The sequence below is a fragment of the Chaetura pelagica genome, unplaced genomic scaffold (assembly GCF_000747805.2).
Source record: "Chaetura pelagica isolate M959 unplaced genomic scaffold, ChaPel_1.0 scaffold79, whole genome shotgun sequence".
In the NCBI taxonomy this organism is placed as follows: Eukaryota; Metazoa; Chordata; class Aves; order Apodiformes; family Apodidae; genus Chaetura; species Chaetura pelagica.
The window spans coordinates 901911-920137 of NW_009969339.1; the positions used below are offsets into that span (position 1 = coordinate 901911).

General features: G+C 43.8%; 1 protein-coding gene across 2 annotated transcripts in view; it reads left to right on the forward strand.

Moving 5' to 3' along the window:
* Nucleotides 1-18227, forward strand: part of RBFOX2 (RNA binding protein, fox-1 homolog (C. elegans) 2) — a 113382-nt gene that overhangs the window by 9340 nt on the left and 85815 nt on the right. The window contains exon 1 of one of the 2 annotated variants that reach the window (XM_010005767.1): nucleotides 13095-13378. The exons of the other annotated variant lie outside the window; for it this stretch is intronic. Within the exon in view, the coding sequence (XP_010004069.1) occupies nucleotides 13334-13378 (45 nt within the window). The 5' untranslated portion in view covers nucleotides 13095-13333. Of the gene's footprint in view, nucleotides 1-13094; nucleotides 13379-18227 lie in introns of those variants that run through there. 2 annotated transcript variants of the gene reach the window in all.

The following is an 18227-nucleotide window of genomic DNA, read 5'->3' on the forward strand; positions in this document are numbered from 1 at the left end:
CTTTCCCTCTTCCCCTACTGTGCTGCTCTGCCTCACTCAGCAGAGGCTTCTGCTTTTCCAGCCTTTCAGCCAGATCCTAACTTCCTACCATCTTGCCAGAGCACTGCAGGTCTGATTTCCCTCCTTGCTAGAATGCAGGCTGTAGGATTGGGTCTGCCGTAGAAGTAGCCAAGCTGGTTGCCTTTTAAACCAGAGAGAAGGGAAACTGATTTGGGATTACGGAGGATCAGCTCTCTGGATACATTTATTCTAATTAAAGCAGCCCTGGCGCTTAGCTTTTGGAAAACACTTAGAGCTGTGACAAGAGGTGGCAATTGCTTTTTTAGTGAATGTGGGCATTTTCCCAGCAGTTCTAGGGTTAAGGAAATTGCAGAGGGGTGACATGGTGACTGTGTTCCCTATTTTTATGTGTTGCCAGCAGCGAGAAGGGGGAAAACTTTGATTTCTAATCCGCTTTGGAGGAGGCTCCGTATCAGGGCTGCACAGAAACATCCAGTCAAGCAGCTCCTTTATCATAAAGGGGATTTTAATTAAAACTGTTCTCGCATCATGAGCGGAATGAGCGTCAGTGCCAGCCAGCCCTGTACTGGGCATTTATCTCCTTCAAACCACATTACCGGTAATTGCTACATTAAATCAAAGTCGAGGGAGATTACAGGTCTGAATTGGGCAGGCGGCTGCTGCCAGCATGGGGAGCTCCATGCTGCCCAGCTGCTGATATGGGAACCCCCTCTGCCCCCCAATCAGAGGTGAAGAGTCGGAGGGCTGCTGGATCCCAGGAAGCCCTAGTTGTTATGGGGCGGGATTTTTTGTCATAACCTGGGAGGAGTGGCAGGCTGTATGCTTGGAGCATTTTAAACTGCTGCTATTTTTCTATTAACTTCATTTTAAAACAAATATACCCAATAACAAAACAAACCCTGTGGCATTGCCATCCCACCCCTGTCTCCTGTTTGGATCCACGACAGACATTCGCTTTTGTTCATCCTCTACTGCTTATTCCAGTCCTTAAACACCAGAATAAATTGCCTCCTCTCTTGACACGTCCCTTTCTCTCTACACAGCTTTGCTATGAAGCTGCTAACTTGTCTACTCTCTGCCCTGACACAGGAGAACTTCTCCCCTTCACCTCTCCCCCCACTGGGGAATTGTATCTTCCTTGACCTGTGGTTCTTTTGCCAACTATGGCTCATTAGCTTGTTTAATTATTTTTCTAGATTTTTAAGCATTCTGTTTTCTCTACTCTAGACCAATTATTTCCCTTCTTTTTGTCCCTATACTTTGACCTTGGTGGCTCAAAAAAACATCTGATTGTCCTAGCATTTCTATTGCTTCCACTCTATAGACCTCTGGCAGGGTGAGGCTGAGGAATGGCCATGGCCACGTGAGCTTTTAGGCATGTGGACTGGCCGAGGTAATTAGATCTCTGTGGGCAATCACTGAACTATCAAAATGTGACAGCTGGATTTCCAGGGGCTGTTATTAGATCTGGCCCATAATTGTAAAGAAGGTAAGTCAGGAACAGAATGTGCAGAAAGTGTGGTGGGTTTTTTTTATGTTGCTGTCATTTTCTTTCTTTTCATCTTGAAGGTGGTTACGTATTTTCCTGTTCTATTGCAGACAATCTGGGGCAGTGGGGTGGCAGTGGTGTTTTTCTTCATTTTGTCCAGAGACGCCTTTGGCAATCTGCCATTCTGAAGTTTGTTTCCTGCAGGGTTTGTGCATCTACCATGTTTCTGTGCTGCAGAAAAGGGTCTCATTCCCAGAACAGTACTGAGGACCTGGTCATGTACATGAAAGAGGATGCTGCAGCTTAGCTTGCCACTTAAAGCAATTCAGTTGCAGGCCGTCGAGCCGTATTAGATTTTCAAGATTCTTGCAAGTTTCTAAGAAGCTATCTAATTCAGAGAAGTTGCAGGAGGGTATGCCTGCTGTTCCCTTTCAGAGCTTGAAGTTGCAGCTTTTGCTTCAGTACAACATGAGCATGAGATGTAGCTTAAGTATTGCCCTACTTTAACACTGGCCTATGCATGAATCTCTAGCCTGAGATAAGTGATTCTTTTAAATTCATGCTAAGAGATGTGTAAAGCCATAGAGACTGAGGTTCAAGTGCTGCTGATATCCAAGCCAATAATGCAGAGGGGTTGCAGTTAATTTTTGCATTGGTAGTCTCGTTATCATGAAGTGAGATTAGCCCCACTGCAGAGTAGCTGGAGTGAAGTGCGGAGAACATGGCCCAAGCCTTAGGTGAAGATCTTGATAGTGACAGAAAACAGAGATAACAGTTTTCATGGGACCCAGGAAACCATTTTATGGCTTCCTGGTTTTGGGACAGAAAATGCAGACAGTGGCAAATTGGGTGAATGTACATGTTTGCATTTTTTTTGTAGGTGTCACGGAAAGCTGCTGAAAAGAGCAGGTATCTTGACTGTGCAGATGATGGAACCGGAGAAAGCGTTGGTGGTTGTCATACAGGAATTTCAGCTGCTGAGGCTTTTGTTAGAGCTTTCTGGGAGTTGAAGCTAGCCTGCGGGATAGGGCTTTGGACTGAGCTCTGCCGGGCTTTATTCTGTCCTCTTGGCTTCTGGGGAGAAGTGTGGATAGCACTTAGCTTATGTGCCCATAGCAGACTCCTGTGCCCACATCTTGGGTCTTTGTGAGTAGAAAAAGATTTCCAGAATTTTTGATCACTCCTGCTTTCTCAGAAATAGATGGGTTTCAATACCAACCAACCCACCAAAATCTAGGTATTTGCTGCCTTTTACCATTTTTGTCTTAGTCTGAGGCAGAAAGTGACGCGAAGACTACTTTTTGCCTAAGAGCTGGCATAGCCCCGCATACCTCTTCTGAGGGACAGACCAGTAACTAGTCTCTCTGTCCCAAAAAGTGTAGTCCCTGGGGTCATTCCCTACATTAAAGCGTGACTTGCTGCTGTCACCATTCATCTAGCCTCTATGACTTTCCTCTTTCAGGGTAAACTACATCATTCTTGCCCAACCCCAGCTTTGCATGCTATTTCTGGATCCTCACTGCGCACTCAGCAAATGCACCAAATTCTTAACTACAGCTCTTCTGGTATTTTGTTCTTGAATCTCTTTTGAGCTGCCTGAGTTTGGGATTATTTTCTTAAATGGAAATGGGGAAAAAGCAGGATTCATTACCTCAAGCTTAGCAGTTGAGCAAGATTTTGAACTGAGGCGTACAGAAATGAATGGACAGATTTCGTTCTTCTGTCAAGAAATTGTCTTTGCAGATTTACACTAAAAGTATCATATTCTGTATAGCACTGTGCTGAAACTGTTTCCAGATGATTTCCTGAGATTTATTTGGTGACTTGCTGTTGCAGCAGCTAGAGGTCTTGCCTGCATGATGTTCTTGAATTCCTCAGCTTCTGCCAGTTATGCAGTCTCAGACCAGCTACCTCACATAGACTGTGCTGCCTGTTTATTTCTCTTTTACATCCTTTCAATTAAGAGTTCAGTTCAGTGTGTGTGACATGTTTTGTCTCTTGCTTGCACAGTTACAGTGTGTGGGCAGCTGCTCTGCTATTCTGGTTGAACCAAGTTGGGCGGGGAATGCCTTTGCTCCTGTGTTGGAAGAGCAAAATGCTGCCTGAGAAAACTTTACCCTCAAATTCTGCTTTTGTTTGTGTGGCTGGGAAGCCATACAGCTCTAAGGTAGGGATAAATTAATGTCGATAGTAGCTTAATTTGTTGTGGGGACACTCTAACTTGGAACCAGTACCTTTTTCTGTTTTGGTTTGTCATGTGGAAGCAACTTGATAAGCCGGGAGGCAAGACAGGGAGGAAAATCTATACCAAAACTGTCTCCATTAGGGAGCAAGCGCTCAGCTAGATGAATAAGACACAGCCATGTACTGAAAAGCTGTGCGATAGTTGATCGTGTGCTCCCTTCACCTCAGGCAAAAGCGAGGTAAAACGTGTTAGCTCAAAGCCTCGGCAAAAGTGGTTTATCCTGCAAGCATTTGCAAGGGACTGGGAATGCGTGTGGCATCACCAGTGGCTCCGCAGCCAGTGGCTGGTGGGGCTAAGATAATGGCATCACTATACTTACACTACAGGGGAAATGGGCTGTCTGGTCCAACCCTAGTCTGTGATTCATTCAATTAAAAATACTTGGTGAGAGTCACCATACTACCATCTGGTGACTTTTAATAATATTTATTCTTAGGAAGATAGTTCTTTAATTAAGGAATTAACCTTAATTTCTCTAGTCTTAACATAGATCTGGAGAAATGCTCAGGCTTAAGCTGCTGTATTTCATGGAAGGGTCAAGACTTTCTCTTCTGCATCCTTCCCATTAACCATCTAGGTATAAAAGTTGTCCCCTTAAGTATCAGCTAATTGAACTACTGCTGCTGCTTGTTAATAGAAAAATCAAGTGGTGGGAGTATGAGAGACAAAACGGGCAAGGCTTTTCTCTGAAGTTTCTGGAAGTAGCCAATAGATTTAGCAGCCTCTACAGTGAAGAAAAACTGCTGCTGCTCTGTTCTTTTTGTCTGTGTCCCCTTTTTCCACTGCCCCCAAAGGAATATAGAAAGGCACTGTGGCTGTCATGTAATATCTAAGCTACCAAGAGAAAACTGCTCTTCTTTGATGTTGAAATTCTGCATCTGGACACCTTTTTGTTTTTCATGTAACAGGCAAAAAGCATTTTGATGAACACATACCTTTACCAAGATCAGTTCATATACAAGTGGTCCCAAAAGAAAGCTGCGCTATGATCACCTTCTTTGCCAAATGGCTTAGCCAAAAAGTACACTTATTTTTTTTCTGAAGCAGCGCCAGGCACTTAAAATTCTCCTTGAAAGGAGGCCCAGGGCCAACACATGGATATTTTTTTTCTAGAAAATCTGTGTGTTCTTTCTTTTCCCCCTTTATACTACATGTATGGTAATAACTGAGGCAATGGAGCCTGTCTGGTTTTAGAAGCTCCTTTTGGGCTTGTCGTGTGTTATACTCAAGTGTGCATATACTCAAGAGAGCATAATTAAAACCTGTTTTGTAATGCATTTAAAGTGATGGGTTGGGGTAGAAATGAAAGTTGAAGTTGTCTTCTATATGCTGCTAGTATATCCAGACTGCTGCCAGCTTTATTTTTGCAGCTTAATCACCAATATATTTTTGTGAGTTACTCTTCTGTTAAAGCTGCCTTTCTGGGAGCCAGCTCGTTAGCGAGCATCATGCATAAAACCTTAGTTCTGAGAGCGCAGTCTTTTGACAAGAGGATTTTTCAAACTTCAGATGAGTGTTCATTTTTGCCTTATATTTTTTCTTTGTTATAATTTCAGAGACAGACTTGGAGGAATCTTGAGTTTTGCCTGTTTTGACTCTGGGTCCTTGTCCGGCAGCTGAAGTTGTGTGCGCAGGATCTGTACTTCCAACTTAAGGAAGACTCTGCCTACACAGCTCTAACTTCAGCATTGAGAGTCTTTACTCTCCTGCAATTTTACCAAGAGTCTTGGTTTCTCTTGACAGCCTTGAGTGCATAGATCAAATATTCAGAGAGCTTGGTTTCTGGCTGAGGAAGATCCAGGCTTATGATGTCAGGAGTCCTGTTTTTGTCTGTAGGTTTCTGGAGTTTGCTAATGCTACCATTCTACATGAATGGCTGTAAGAAAGGTTGAAAAAAAAAATGTCTTGCAGTATGCTGCTATAGCAGACTGATGTGGTATACTAGCTCTGTCTCCATTTTCCATGTCCTTCCCTAAAGCAGAATTTGTTGAGACTTTGAAAACAAGTGGTACTTAAGAAATAATTATTTTTAATTCTGACCTGTCCTTTTATGTTGTGTATTTGTAATTGTGTTTTAAAACTGTGCAAGTTTTCCAGTCTAGACAAACCATTAATAATTTAATAGCTACGCGTAAATGATGCAGTGAAGAGCTGAGGGCAGGAACAGGATGCAGGTGTCTATAGTTTAGAGTACAGACTGTGCCCAACTTTTGGTCAGTTCTAGGACTACAGAGCTTGGTTGGAGAGTGTTTGCAGCAGTAGAGACAGATGCCAACTCCATAGCGTTTTAAGTAAAATGCCTTGTGAATGAAGAATTTGTCGCGGAAAAAGATGAAAAGGGAGACCTCCAGCATTTTGAGGGAAAAGGACATGACCAGGAGCTATTTCAGAGCTTCCATATTATTAAATACTGTCTTTAGTGTTTTTCTCTATTAAGTTTTCTTGAATTAGTGAATTCTGTCTAAGAAAACTGGGATGTGTAATGTCTGAGGTTTCATTGTCTGCTTGAGGTATTTCATTGGCAGAAGCAGTGAGTGTGTTGGGGTTATGTTCTCTGTGACATGAAACCTTGTATTGGCTAATTTTTCTAGCTTTGGCCTTCTTAGGACTTTTGCCAGAGGGATTTTAGTTTCCTTGGATTGCAAGTGTATTTTTGGTAATTTCATTTGTGCTGATGTGTTTTAGGAACATTAATCCTACTGAACATGAGGAATCAGTAGCACTAACTAATCAGACCACATTCAGGAAAGCAATGGTTCTTGTAGCTTTACCAACACATTCAAATTCTTTCCTGTGATGTCCTTATTACACTAATCCAAAATGATGTCATTTGCTTCTGCTGTTATTTCACATCCCCCCAGAACTGCTGGTTCCATTTCTGCTTAATGCATCTCGTTCCTGATCCTTCAGCATTTGCATGCTTGACATGTTTCACTCACAAAGAACACACTGGCTTGATTCTGAGTTATGCTCTCTTCTGCATAGCTGATCCACCACCAGATCTTACTGCTCTTGAGATGAGGACACCTACCTATGTAAAGCTGTCAGGTTTCTGAAATTTGAAGGAAAACAATTTATGCAGTCACCTATTTGTCATCTTTGCTTCTGCTTGCCATTTTGCAATATTGTGCTTTCCTGTGCATGCTCTGCCTACACTTATATTCTCACCACTAGAATCTCTAATAGTTTCAGGGTCAAAATACCTAGACCATATATATTTTTTCTGGTCTTTGGTTATATGAAAACTGGGAAGAAAAAAAACACTGCAGCTTTTGGAATAATATTATAGCTATTCAAACCAAACAAGTAATACACCCAGAAAATGTAGCCCTATAGGGCAGTGATTACTTTTCTGTATATATTATCACCTGGAATGAGCAAAAGGCACCTTCATACTCAGGGCCTGGGACTTACCTTGGTGCAAAATGAGAATCTCTTGCAGCTCTAAAGATGTAATCTTGGTACTGTGTGCTGTTGTTCTGACACCGGTATGAGCTGGCTGAGCTGCTTGATCTATTTAGCTGCTATGGAAATCAGTACATACCCAGCCAGAAAATGCATCGTTGCTTGCTGGCATGTATCCTACATTTACATCAGTCTTTAAAAAGCAGAGACATATTGTAAGCTGCTGATCATATCCCTGATGACCCAGTTTAGCAGATGTAGTGATTGGCTAATTGTTAAAGATGCCATTTTTGGTGGGTGAGAGGAAGAGCATCAGCCAGGCTTCTAGCGATGAAGAGTTAGAATCAGCGGAGGTAAGAGCTCTTTAGTAGGAGTAACTAGATAAGGCTTGGATTAATTTGTCTGGAGAACAGAGAATTATGCTAAAGATTTTATAAATTCAGTTTATAAAATGAAACTGTTGGTGTAATTTCCTTAGTAAAGATCAATGTGGTGTAATAACTATGCAGCATGAAAGTATCTCGGACTTCATGCTGTATTGCTGTGTCCCCGCAGTACCACTGTATTTAGCAATTAAAAAATAACGTACATGGAAAATATCTGGAATTACCATAGATCAGCTTCAAGTCTAGGAAGGCTATGGCTAACTTATATTTTTGTAATTGTGACTTAGAGTACTTCCTATAAGCAGTCTGAAGAAAGCAGACAAAGCAAAGCCCAGGGCTGTGGTCTTGCATTTTCCAAAAATGCTCCTCAGTCTGCAGACATCAAAGAGAACAGTGCATGTGAAGCAAAATACTGGGTTTTTGGAACGTTGTGTAAAACTTGTGTCATCTCCATGCCTTGCTTCGTACACAGACAGAGGAAAATTAGGTAAATGCTGCTACAGTAGCATGTAAAACAGTATCTCTAGGCAAAGTGATGGGTAGGTAGGAGATGGAAAATAATAAAATTCAATGTTATAAAAAGAAGAATAAAATTCAGCGCTAACTAGATGGGTTATAGTTTTAGTTGAGGGAGCTGGGAGCTGTGTGATCTGTAAATGCAGAAACGTTTTTTTGAGGGTTTTTTTTTGAGGCTCCTGGCATTAGAAATAAGAAGTAGAGGAACCAGAGCTGCTGGTGCAGAACATGGAACTGGATATTGTAGGGATAATATCAATCTGCAAGAATAGTAATCATGGCTTTAACATGTATTCAAGATTGTGTGGTTCAGATAGAGTAGATGTAGAAGGTGATAGGCTGTATTGTATGCAGTGGACTGTAAAGAAGAAAGAAGAGTAATACTGATAACACAGGATCTGTTTCTGGACAAAATTGCTGTGGGGGAGAATGGTAAAAGAAGTCCCAGAGGGAGAACTATGAATCTGCTGTAATCCCTCGTAGGATTGGATTCAGATATAAACTTAAGGCTCTGAAATGATATTATTCCCAGTACCATTAGAGAGTTAAATACTAGTATGAAGAACTTCTAATTTCTCAGATATAGCTTGGAGAATAAATGCTGCTAATACTAACAGAGTCAAAAGATTTCATTATTGTAGCATCCTCACTTGTTGAGGCAGTGAGTAAATTATTTGTGCTGTGAAATTAAGCTATTTAGAAGCCTCCATGTCCCCACCTTTGGATGAGGTGACCACAATACAACCTTTGATACATGAAGCAAAATATTTACTGAAGTCAGTGAACTGGATTGAAAATCCAGAAGGCAGAAGTGTGTGGTTTGTTGGGGTTTTTTTCCATTTGTTTGGGGTTTTTTGTTTGTTTTGTTTTGTTAGAGGTACTTTGTATAAAAGTCCTTGATGATATAAGGGGGAAAAAACTTGAAAGAAGAAACTTCAACCTAACTAAAGGCATAGTTACCTTAAAAAGGCTCTTGGATACAAGGAGAGAATTTACAAAAGATAATTTACCAGCAAAGATGGCTGTGCCTTTAAAAAAGTCAATAGGGCTAAAATGAGAACTGCCAAAAAATCAAGCTGAGTTAAGCCTTGCAAATGTTGCTAAGGAAATGAGTGACAGTTTCTCAAAATACCATTAGAGAGAAGGGAAGATGTGGCACTGCTTAGTGTTGGGGATAGAGTAGTTAATGAGGAGGATACTCTTGTGATCACAGAATTGAACAAATCTTCTTTCTTGTTGAAGGTAGAGTTAATGATGGGAGCAAAGGTCAGGGTGGGCAATGGGCATGAACCTACTGTAGAGCAACCACACTGGACATCTCAAAGGCCCTAGTGCATGCAGGCTGGGCTGGGGAGCAGGGTTGCCTGAGGAAGGGTGATGCATATTCCAGAAAATGAAAGGATGTGTTAATGAAGTTGCAGATCAGATGCAGGTTGTAATCTGTTAAATCAGGAGTGCTATCATACGTTTGGAGAACAGGAAGCATAATAACCCTGTTGGTGGTGAGGGATGATCTGAGTAAATACAGACCTGTTGGTCCAACCTCAGCTGTATGCTGACACAAAAACATTGAATGCTTGAATACAAATGAAAAATGCAATAAAAGGCAACACAAATCCATCAAAATAGGGTTAGACCATATCAGCCTGTCTGGTTTTAAGATAACCAATTTTCTTAACTTGGTAACATACATTTTTCTTAACAGGATGGCGTGCCTTACTGTAGATGGGGTCCTACAGCATCTGATGTGGTGCTCCAGAGGAAAGTACTAACGAGGCTAGAGAAAATGCAGTTTAGTGCTGGAATTGTGAAGTGGATTAGGAGCTAACAATGTTCTGGGGAATGTCTTTAAAAAAAAAAAAAAAGAAAAGAGGAGCATAGGCTAGATCAGGTGCAAGATAGGGCTTCTAGAGACTAGGGAATAGCAAGTCTGTCATGTGACAGAAGCCTGGAACAGCTGCTTGTTTAGATGGGTAGAGAGGGGGTTACATCAGGGAGGTTAATTGTAAGGGAAAGATAAAATACGGTTAAGCCAGAGGATAGTACTGGCACAAGAACAAAGAATAAACAGAAATTGATCGGGAATAATGTTAAGCTGGAGACAAACACAGATCCCAGCTGCTGGAGATTGCTGTTCTAGAGCAGCCTTTTGCCTGGGGCATTATAGGTGCAAAACTCAATTCTAAGATGTAGTGTGATAAATTTTCTGAAAATATTAGATGACATCGTATGATGGCAATTGATCTCATTCTGTGTGTCAGGAGGTCTTTTCCACCATTAACATTTGTGTAATTTTAAAATTATTAACATGTGTAAGCATTTGCAGGAACAAGGCCATGATTTTAGAACAGTTACCTAACTTGTGTTACTGGAAATGCATGTGCATAGCAGGTTATGTGGTAATGCAGTAGGGCTTTTATCTCACTCTGTTGTGGAGTGCAGTGCCATCTTATATTTGACTAATACTGGCTGCAAGTCAATGTGCAGTAGTAAACCAGCCATTATGGCCAGCTCTGCAGAAAATTCAGTAGTTTACTGCCAGTTGATAAAGTGTGTGTAGTCCTGCTTGTATCCCTTTTGGCACATGCAAGTTTAAAACTAGTTTTTGTCATTTAACCTTCTGTGGGACACAGGAGGCACAATGCTTAGTTGCTGAAATGTCACACAAGTATCTTAATGCTGGTTAAGGCAGAGTATTTCAATAGGCATCAAAAACTTAAGAGCATGGCAGTTCTATTTGGATTTGTAGTTAAAACAACAGAGGAGCTTAAAGGTGGTGTTCCCTGCCTCACCTCCTTGGTTTGTTTTGCCCATTTGATGGTTATTTATAGATATCTGTACTAGGATTTGGAAGGGTTTTACTGCCCTGAGGCCTGATTGGAAATTACAAGAATTGGATTGTGAAAGAAACATTAGGGTTTTAACTTAGTTAGGGATTCGGTTTTAATACCTGGGACAGTAATATGGAGTAGCAAAAACAGGTGGTGGAAAAGATGCTGAGTTTTTAAAAATTAGTACCTTTTAATAAAAAGATGTTATTTAAGATACTAAATTGCCTGAGTACGTAGTAATGAGCTATGCAAAGGAATGAAGGGCAGGCACCTATCGAACATGTAGTTAGAGAAAGGAAAAAAATAAATAAATCGGTAGTTTGGAGGAAACCAGATACAAACTGTGCCCCAAAGCAGGGCTTGCAGCAAGAGTGCTGAGAGATGGACAAATAGCCCTCTGAAGGTAAGGATCAGTAGACACAATATGAGCTCCAGAAAGCTGGTTTGGGGCTGGGGCAAAATAAGCTGGTGAAAGGCAGAATGAGATGTAAGTTTATTGTGGGTGCTTCATTCTTTTTCCCCAGTGAAGAGATCTAGAAGCATAGCTGCTTTCCCATTTACGGGCAATTAATTTATCTCTCTGTGCAAATCTTCACACAGAAACAATGGCTATAGAAAGTTGTTTGTTGTTGGTTGTATTTTTGGTTTTTTTTTATAGAAGTAGAAAATGTCATGCTTTATACTCCCCAAATTGGCAGTACTCCTTTTGTAAGGAAGAAGTGTCCTTACAGCCCTAGGAAAGATGATGAGAGTGGGTGGCAGCTACTGTAACCACTCGTCCAGTTTGTTGCTGTCCTTTTTCGAGGTGTTTCAGAAAAAAAAGTGCAGTGGGAGCACAGGATGAGCCAAGAGCTGTCCTGGCGGGCTGGATGGGTCAGAGGGCTGTGGATTAGGCACCCCTTACCTAAACTATTAAGTGCCACATATGCAAATCGTGCTAGATAATGATCTATTCATTTAAAGTCTTAAAAAAAAAATATCGTAGCTCTTTCTGAGGGGAAAGAAATTATCAGTAACAATGGAAAGGCAGCTACCCCAGAGCTATGCTGAGTTAGTTGTTAGTGGTGCACAGCAGCACTGCAGAAAATTTGAGGATGAAAAATGCAAAAAAATCCACTCTGCATTTAAAATGGGAGGGGGAGGAATTTGGATAGCCCTTCTTGGGTATGATCACTGTAACATCCTTATTTTTGAAACCTCAGAGGGAGGGGTTTTATCACTGCTGTCCTTTGGAGAATGGTGGGAATCGTTTGTGGCTTTGGGCTGTTAACTCCTTGGGAACCTGTGTTTGGGCTGGCGGCAGCTTGGTGCGGGTTGGCATAGTGGTGGGTGAAACCTCATGTGATTTGCTCTGGGGGATCAGGTCCCCTGGCACCCCCCAGCCATGGTGTGTCTTCTGAGAATCAGCAATGAGCTCTTGGGTGTCTGGTAACACACCTGGCAGGCAGGTCCAGTGGGGTGAGCCTGCCAGCCCCTGTCCAGGCAGCTCCCCATCTGTCCCCGTCCATCAGGAAGCAGATTCCTCCCTGGGAACTGGGAGGACAGGCTTCCTAAAACGGGCACAACAACTGGCCCTGCCCGGCCTTGTTCCCTTCTCCCCACTGCTCACCATCCCCTGAGACAGAGTTAATCCCTCCCACCCCCAGTTTGATTGGAACAGCTGAGGGGGGCAGCCCCCAAGGCCAGGGCAGTGGGGGCCACCTTGGGCCCAGATCCCCCCACCAGCCTGGGTTCCGGCAGCTGTCCCTGCCTGCCTCAAGTGTGGAGGGAGGGAGAAGTGTTAAACGATATGGGCACATACTCCGTTGTGAAAGAGATCCCTTCAGAGCAAGATACCAATGTGGCTTCTCCCCTCTCCCTCCCTCCCTGACACCAAAGGGTTTTACTATGCTAATCCCAGCACCTGTCCCTGCTGGGGACAGCTAGAAGGGTATGGGGGTGGGGGAGGAACAGTTCCATATGTTTTTCTCTGTCCTGGATTGGGAGTGTTCCCTCTGACGCACCTAGAGCCCAGAACATATGCTCTTTTCAGATCCTAAATGCTGTTTGCTTCCTCCTGTCCCTGGCAGTGGTGGCTGTGAAGATCCTGTGTCCCCCTCTTCCTGGCAATCACTGTTTGGTGCCCAGGAGCTGCAGGACGCTCCTCAGTCGAGGCTTGAAGGCCGTTTTCAGTAGGGGATTTCTAATTTTAGGAGCCTCTGCCGCCTATGGTTGAGCGCTGCCTTGCTGGATCCCAGAAGAGAGGGGCTGAGCTGAGCCGAGCCAGGCAGCTCCTTTTTATTTTCAGCTGAGCTAGTGTCAACCTGAGTGGCCCCAGAGGCCCGAGCCAAGCACTGCGCAGGGCTGCCAGAGTCCTTCCCACAAGGCTGAAAGACGGAGACTCGGGTTTGAAGCTTCCAGTCCTGTGTCCATTTGGCCTTTAGCTGGAGTATCTTTGGCTATGTATGGTGTGTATTGTATGGATTACCAATACCCAGTTGTCCAGGTAAGCAAAAGAACAGTGGAGACTCTTTAAAGTTGTGATATTTGTTCTGTATGTTCTTTGGGCAAAAGTGCTGGTTTTGTAGAAGAACGCTGCTTCCATGCTGGGCTCCTTGGCTTTGTGCATCAAGGCCTTGGTGGCCTTGAGGCTCTGTGGAGGGCTCTGAGGCTCCTGCACACAAGCAGTACTGTTTGACACTTCAGCTCCAAGGTCTGTGTTGCTTGAAACCTTTGTGGTTTTTTTGCATTTTTGGCCTTTTTTTTTTTTTTTTTTTTTTTTTTTGTAGGGACATTTGTGCTTTGCTCTTTCCTATCTATGCTAAAACAACTGCAGTGGATGGTAGCAGGCATCTGTTACATTCACTATGTTATGCTATATATATATATATATATATAAAAAGATATATTAATACAATCTACCTTTCTCCTTTAAACCCTTCCATAGCAGTAAAAAAGGCAATATCATCCTAACTGTTCATCAAGTAACTCATCCCATGGTGAAGGCAATTTGCTTCTTGCTTGTGTCAGACCATCTTGTGACTCAGCCAATCTCATCTTGTCCATTTACACTTAAATTGCCTCCTCATTATCTTTTCAACCTTAAAAAGATAACTTCCTCGTTATCTAATAGAAACTTGGAACATAACAAAACACTCCCTGCAGACAAAAGGCTCTATAGGTTAAGATGGTTTTATTCTGTCTCTCCCTGGGCAGGGTGGGGCAAAGCCAGACCACACTGTGTGGACATTTCTCCTTTGTCCCAGAGCAAAGGCACCTGGGCTACAGAACAGTCAGTTTTCCCTTAGAGATGACCTCTCTAGAGCTGTCCCTCTTGGTATTAGCTACTTGAAGCCAGTTTAACTGGTTTTTAGATCTTGCATCTCTTAAGCTTTGATGCATCTATTTTTTGTAGGGACATTGAGCTGACAGCAGTACCGTGCTCTGCAAAAACTAGCGTGTTGTTGTGTACCTCACTGCATTGCCCGGGCGCATGTGACTTGTACGTGTGACTGCAGTCCACCCCGCAGGGATGGCAAGCCACTGAGAGTGGCTCACTACCTATTTTCTTCCTCCATTTTCTGAAACCAGTGAGAAAACCTCCAAGAAAGTCTCATTCATCACCTTTTCACTTTTGGAGGTCCAGTGAGAGTGTGTAGGGTGATAGGAATGGTTGATGGGTTTGAGAGCAGCACTTGGGACAGGGTGAAGCCCGTATTGCAGCCTCTGCTGGGGGAGGGGGCTATATTTGGAGGACACGTGAGATTTGCTGGCCTGGTGTGTGGAGTTCTTGGAGAAGCCAGAGGCCATGGGTCAGGCTCAAATACTTTTGGAGCCAAGTGAAAGGTGATGTTCTCTGCACAGTCCTTTGCTATTCAGTGTCAGCATTCCTTGTCCTCACAGGCACCAAATTTAGCCAAAAAAAGTGAAACATAGACTGGCGGTTGAAGATTATCTTCCTAGAGATACTTTAGATAGCCACTAAAGAGTATTTTGTTAGGTTACCTTGTACCAGGGTTTTTATTACGCACATGAATAGAATCCACCAGCAGAAGTGTGTCTTTTGGTTGTTAAGATTTGTTCCTGATAAATTGGTTCTTTGCACTTGAATCTTTCTTTTTTTCTTCCCTCTGGCATTGATCCAGCTGGCAGGTTTGCTCCATCTAAATTTGAGCCAGCACAGAAATGCAGGTAATGGGATGTTAAAATTGAAGGCTGTGCTTTCCTTCCACCTCAGCACCAAAGGGGAATTATAAGAAAAAAGAAAAAGGACCACAAACCCTGGAACGTGCAGAAAGCAGAGTACTCATGGCTTTCTCCTCTCTCTCAGTTTCTCTTAGTCCTATGAGTGTTAAACTAACACAAGCATTTTTAAATGTACGTGTAGACCTCTTCGTCAAACCAGAAGTTAGTTCTTAATCTGTCCTGTCGCTAGTGTGATTTCATTGGCCTTGCCCTGTCACCTGCTGCTTAAACTTCCTTCTCCAGCTTGTTTTCCTTTAGAATTTGAATGATAGGAGTTAACAAAAAAACATCATGTACATCCAGGTGAACACAGAAGAGAATATAAAAACGGTGCAGATGTGCTCAGGTGCAAGAGAGGAGCTTTGCGTGACGTGGTGAGGATGATAAGCTGTGTCCTGGCACTGCAGAGGTAGACTGGTTAAATTTGCTCCATGTTATTTCAGAGTGCTACTTCTGCAGCACGGTAATGAAGTTTCAACACATATGTGCCTGAAAAAACATGAGAACTTGAAAGTATTGGCATCTAGAGCTGTTCTGAATATGTTGCTTTTTGAATAAATGCAGTAAGTGGGAAGGGATGATCTCATAGCTCTGAGCTGCATGTTCTCCAGGCTTCCAGCCTTCAGCTCCACTCATTCTTTGTTGTTTTCAGCAGCATGTTCTGCAGTTCGAGTCTTTAATTTTCTTCAGCAGAGGGTGGCAAGCAGTCATGGGAAATGGGGCAGTGGTGCCATGACTTCAACACAGAAGAAGCTAAGTGAAGGCCCACCAAACTTGTTTTGCTTGGCCATGAGACAACTTCTGAACCCCTAGTCCTCAGTGAGGAAAGATGAGGTGCACAGATTAACCTAATTTTATCAGTCATGTTCATTATCAGGAGTGTCTTTGTGGGCTCTAGTAGAGCTCAAGACAACAAAGATGTCAAGTGTTACCACGTCTGATCATGTTTTCCTTGGTGTTCTTGAAGCTTTTGAAACTCTGTATCAGATGTTCATTTCAGATGTTTTCATGGCAATCCAAGCTCCTGCATTTCTTGTTGCCCAAGTACATCCAGTGGAAATTGAGTCTTTTCTCTCATTAAAATGGAGCAAAGGTGGATATATTCCAAGCATGGGGGAGGAGATGCTTTCTGGCCTGCAATGGAGATGAAAGAGCGAGACCTGCAGTAGATCACACTAAAGGAATTCCCACTCTTCTGGCACATGAGCAAAGCAGTTGTACCAACTGGGTGGTGGGTGGGCGGCAGTGCAAGAGAGGGTTCAGTGTGCAGCTGGGCACCTCTTTTTCTTTGGAGAATTCTTTTTGATGGCAAATATTTCTGGAGTTTTCTAAGATGAAGGCCAAAATGGATTAGAAATTATGCTGTTGTGGTGAACAGTGGTGGGATGATGGTAGTATGATGGGTCTTTGTCCTGAAGGTCTGTGCCCTAGGTTTGGGACAGGAAGTTGCCACCGTGTGGCACAGAGGAGACTAGGTGAATGCAAGCAGTTAAGTGAAAAGAATAAGGAGATTATTCTGAGTTGTTTGCAGAGGTCTGGTGAATGAGGTACACATGTCTGAGACCTGGTGCTTTGTTATGACAAAGGTATAAAGAGATCACTGTGTTTTCTGCTGCCTTGAAATGGAATTTACACCTGACCCAGAATCATGCTCCAGAATCTCAGGTTTATAATAAGGGAGAAAGGAAGAAAAAAAAATAAAAATCCAATACTTCCCCAGGTTGTACAATATTGCCTGGAAACCTGTAGTACTGTAAGATACAAGCTAGCAGAGAGGATGAGGTAACTCAGAAAAACATGGGCTCTGACTCAGAGCCCTGCGGGCCACAGCCGTGGCAGCTGGCTTCTTCCCAGAGGACCCCACACCATGGTTGGGTGTTCGGTGGTGTGGGGCAGCTGGCCTGTGGCTCTCTGCTCTGGTGGCATCTAAGGGCTTGCTGTTCCGTGTCTTGGTCTCTGGCTTTTCACAGCAGAGGAATGAACAGGGCTACGATGCATGTTCTGTTGGCCTTCTGCTGCATTAGTAGAGAAGAGGAGGGAGGGAGGGAGCCAGAGGTCAGTTTGCAGTGAGTGGTGGAACTGGGAAACTGAAAAGCTATGTGGGTAGGCACAGCCTGCCTGGAGAACAGCACAGCAGCAGAAGCTCATGAAGAAAAGCCACTGATTTGGGTGGTTGTTTTTTTTGTTGTTGTTTGGTTTTTATTTTTGTTTTGTTCTGTGTGGGTTTTTTGAGTGTAAATTATAACTGGGCATATTAATGCAGAGGAGAACCAATGGGGATGCAAGGTGTTACTGCACTGTAATTTGGCTTTTCTGCTGCGAAAGTCCGGAGAGGCTCTTGAGTACCAGGTGTTGAGAAGAGAGGCATCAAGAGGGGCAGGTTGTCTGAGCTGATTTTATCTCTGTGTCATGAGCTCTGGAGCATCGGTAGCGCCCTTGTCTCACCCAGAGATTGGCAGCCCTGTGCTCAGACCTGTCCGTGGGTTTCCGTGGGTGCAGCGTTAGGAAAAATCAAGCAGAACATCTCAAATCCCATCTGACAAATGGGGTAGCAGTGTATCAGTCCATTTTATGGGGTCACCAGGAGAGCAAATGCTGCCAACCGTGGAGTGCTCAGGTGTTAAGGGCCAGATGCTTACTGAAGATAAATGAGAGGGGAAAAAAAGCAATCTGGGAAGGAGTGCAGCGATCTCCAGTTTTTTATGATGAAAGAAATGCAGATCCTGGCACGGATACTGCTTCCGGTTCATCCAATGCACCGTGTTACCCACGCGTTCTCCCCTTTGTGGCAGGAGGGAGGTCTGTGCAAAACTGACAGCTCTCTCCCGAGCATCCTTCTGCTGGGAGATGCTCTCTCCCGCCTCCTGAGGAGCAGGCGGGGCAGCCCGGCCGCTGGACCCCGGCAATGGTAGGTGCAGAGGAGCGCAGGCAGGCCCTGGGGTCCTGCCGGGCCGGGAGCAGCTCCGCGCGGGGCGACCTTCGCTTTTGTTTCCAGCTCGAGTTTGCGCCTCCACCGACCCCCTTCGTCCCCCGGGAGAGGCGGTGGGGGTCCCAGCGGGCCGGAGAGGGAGAGCCTGGGGCGAGGCGGGGGGCGGCCGAGGCGGGGCGCG